Source organism: Triticum urartu, chromosome 3, assembly GCF_003073215.2.
Source record: "Triticum urartu cultivar G1812 chromosome 3, Tu2.1, whole genome shotgun sequence".
NCBI lineage: Eukaryota > Viridiplantae > Streptophyta > Magnoliopsida > Poales > Poaceae > Triticum > Triticum urartu.
In genome coordinates, this window is record NC_053024.1 from 68661227 (window position 1) to 68664646 (window position 3420).

Sequence of the window (3420 nt, forward strand, 5' to 3'; positions counted from 1 at the left end):
CCAAGTGGCTAATCACGTAAAACTGAACGTAGCTCTTCGTATATGTAGCATTGCTCAAATCAGGCGGAGAGAGAATTATGGTTAGAGAGGTTACATTACTTTACGTAATTTTCTTCATAGATAGATGGAGCATCATCGGTGCAAGAACTTACAGTAATGCTACACTTATGTAGAGATAGTTACGTACTTTATGTAATTAGCAACGTGGCTAATGATCATTGGGGAAGCCGGGAAGGAGGAGGAAGGGGCCCCACCCACCTGAAAATCAGGGGGGCAGAGAAGTATATTTAGGAAGATTACGTAAACCCTTTCGTAGCTGTACGTGGATATATAATTATCGAAGAACTTAGGTTTAGTTGATGAACTGAAATTAGGGTGATGCTCTTTTATAACTGTTTAACAGATGGAAATCGAGGTGTGGAACACCACAACGTCATCAGCGACGGCACTCACTGATCCCTCCACGATCAACGCGCCACGGACGGCATGCTGACAGCCTTGTGCGCGGTGAACCCGCCGTCGACGAGCAGGTTGTGCCCGGTGACGAACTTGGCCTCGTCCGACGCCAGGTACAGCGCCGCCCTCGCCACGTCCTCCGCCTCCAGCACGGCCCCGCCCAGCTCGCTCCAGTCCGTCTCCACCACCCGCCTCAGCTCCGCCTCGCCCATGCCGGGGCACATCTCGGCCATCGACCGCAGCGTCAGCGGCGTCGCGAGGGCGTGCGGCGAGATGGCGTTCACCCGCACGCCGTCGCGCGCCAGCGGGCCCGCGGCCGCGCGCACCGCGGCGATGACGGTGGCCTTCGAGACGGCGTACGCGAGGGCCGGGGCGCCGAAGGTGAGCACGCCCATCACGCTGGCCGTGCAGAGGATGCTGCCGCGGCGGCGCGGCGCCATGACGCGCGCGCCGTGCTTGATGCACGCGACCGCCGAGCGGGCGTTCACCGCCATCACGCGGTCGAAGTCGGCGAGGTCGAGGGCGCCCACAGCGGTCTGCGTCACGGACCCGGATATGCCGGCGTTGCTGTAGAGGACGTCCAGGTGTCCGTGCCGCTCCACGGCGAGGTCCACGGCCGCGGCGATCTGCACCTCGTCGGAGACGTCACACCGGACGTAGGCCGCGTCCGGGCCGAGCTCCGCGGCGATCGAGCGGCCCAGGTCGTCCTGCACGTCGGCGATGATGACCTTGGCGCCGTTCCTGATGAACTCCGTGGCCTTCGCCTTGCCAATGCCGCTCGCGGCGCCGGTGATGAGCGCCACCTTACCAGCTAACCTGTACCCACGTCGGCAGCACATCATGACGCAGAAGTTGATAAGACACTCGAAGTCCACGTCCCGTGCGCAACAACGGAGAGTACGATACCAGCAGCATTGAGAGACTGGAAAGATGATGTAGCATAGAAAAACCTCTGAGAGTTGGGAGCCGTGGAGAAGCCATTGACGAAACCTGACGCTGTGAAACCTTGAACTCTGCTCGTCTCCCGGAGAAGGAGCTGCACGGCTTTGAACATCCTCTGCTCGCTATTTTTCTCTCCGTAATTGGCAGTGACGAAGGCTGTGGATCTTCGGATCAACCAGGCAGTGGCTGGTAACGGGTCTAGGCTTGAGTTCTTGGTCTTTTCGTTTGGGTCTTTGGGACCTGTCGCCTTCTCCTCGCCTGCTTTGGAAAAATCTAACCAGGAATTCCAAATCATAATCTTTGTCGCCGCGTGTTTATGGATCAGCGCAGCATCTAAGCCAATCTCGGGTAGATCACATGTCGAGAGCGCTGCTACAGGTGCGATTACGATTTTTGTGCGACGAACAATCTCAGCCGTTCATGTATCCATCCATCTTAGCCATCGTATAAAAAACACTAATTAAGCTTTGTCGTATTTTGTTAATTATAAGCAGAAGAGAGTTTTATGCACATCACAAAGATGGGAAGCCACCAATCTGTTGCTGCCGGTATGGAGTACTGCGAATGCGACTGGATCCACTAGTAGAAAACAGGGCTTTGGTCCAAGCCGGGTCAGCCCATTAGTCCCGGTTCAGTCCAGAACCGGGACCAATGCCCACATTGGTCCCGGTTCGTGAGCCCAGAGGGGCGGCCGGGCCACGTGGGCCATTGGTCCCGGTTCATCTGGACTTTTTGATCCCGATTGGTGGGATGAACCGGGACCAATGGGCCTCGCTCCTGGCCCACCACCATTGGTCCTGGTTGGTGGCTTGAATCGGGACCAAAGGCTCCCCTTTAGTCCCGGCTCATGTCACCAACCGGGACCAATGAGGTGCCTATATATACCCCTCGCTCGCGAGCAGAGCACCCCAGTGCTTTGTTTTTCTCTGGGTGAGGGGGAGAGGGCTTGGTGGTGCTCTAGCTCACCTCCTGTGCACACAAGGTGTTTGATGGAATGCCCGAGCCACACTACTTAAGCTTTCTCCTCTCCAAGCTCGACCTCCAAACTCCATTTTCCATAATATTTGTCTATGTTTAGCGGTCCGTCACGCCCCGTCCCCGTCTTCACCACCGTCGATCACCCGCGCCGAGCTCATCGCCGGCACCACCGTGGTGAGCCTCTTGTTCTTATCTTCTTTCTGAAAGGAAAAATATTCTTACTTGTATGTTTACATAGATACTTGTATTATTTTCTTACTTTTATTATTGCATCTTATATAGTGCGATGGTTTTGGTATCCGCCCCCGTCGGCCCTCGTCCTGTCTATGATTCGGATGTGGTATATATATTATCTTTATAACTATTGGTTCATTTATTGTTTATGAAAATTATACCGACCAACGTGACATAGATTTTATTTATATAGGATGTATGTGAATCGGAAATGCCAACCGATCCTATTGTCGAGAGGTTAAATTTAGTTGAAGAAAAAAACAATTTGTTGAAGGAAAAAATAAAAAAATGAGGAGGAGAAGATGATATTGGAGTTGCATGTTGCGGATGTCGTCGATGATCACAAGATCAAGATGGATGAATGCGCTTGAAGATTAGAAAGATTAGAAAATATGCCATTCATACCGAGGCTTGGTATCATTATGCTGTTGGATCAATTGTTACCTTGGTTGCGATTATGATCGCATTTGTTTTCGCATTGAAATGTTTTACATAGTTTCAATGTATGGTTTAATTAATTAGATGCTCTGGAGAGCTATATGTTGTTAGATGAGAACTATGTATGCACTTTGATTTTAATGTGATGATGAACTTCTATTAATTTGGACACTTAATTATATATAATGCACGCAGATGAACCGGCAATGGATGTACGGTGACAGACACACCCGCGAGTACATTAAGGGCGTGCATGAGTTTCTCGATGCGGCTGAGGCAAACAAGCAGAATGGTTTTATGTGTTGTCCATGCACTCAATGTGGGAATACGAAGTCTTACTCTAACCGGAAAATCCTTCACTCCCACCTGCTT

At 51.9% G+C, this 3420-nt stretch overlaps 1 protein-coding gene across 1 annotated transcript; it reads right to left on the reverse strand.

Moving 5' to 3' along the window:
* Window positions 1-370: 370 nt before the first annotated feature.
* LOC125547991 (momilactone A synthase-like) lies at window positions 371-1598 on the reverse strand. Its single transcript, XM_048711711.1, has 2 exons — window positions 1407-1598; window positions 371-1272 (listed from the first exon to the last, which is right to left on the reverse strand). Exons 1-2 carry the CDS (start codon window positions 1508-1510, stop codon window positions 468-470), a joined length of 909 nt encoding a protein of 302 aa, XP_048567668.1. The 5' UTR covers window positions 1511-1598; the 3' UTR covers window positions 371-467.
* Window positions 1599-3420: the final 1822 nt, after the last annotated feature.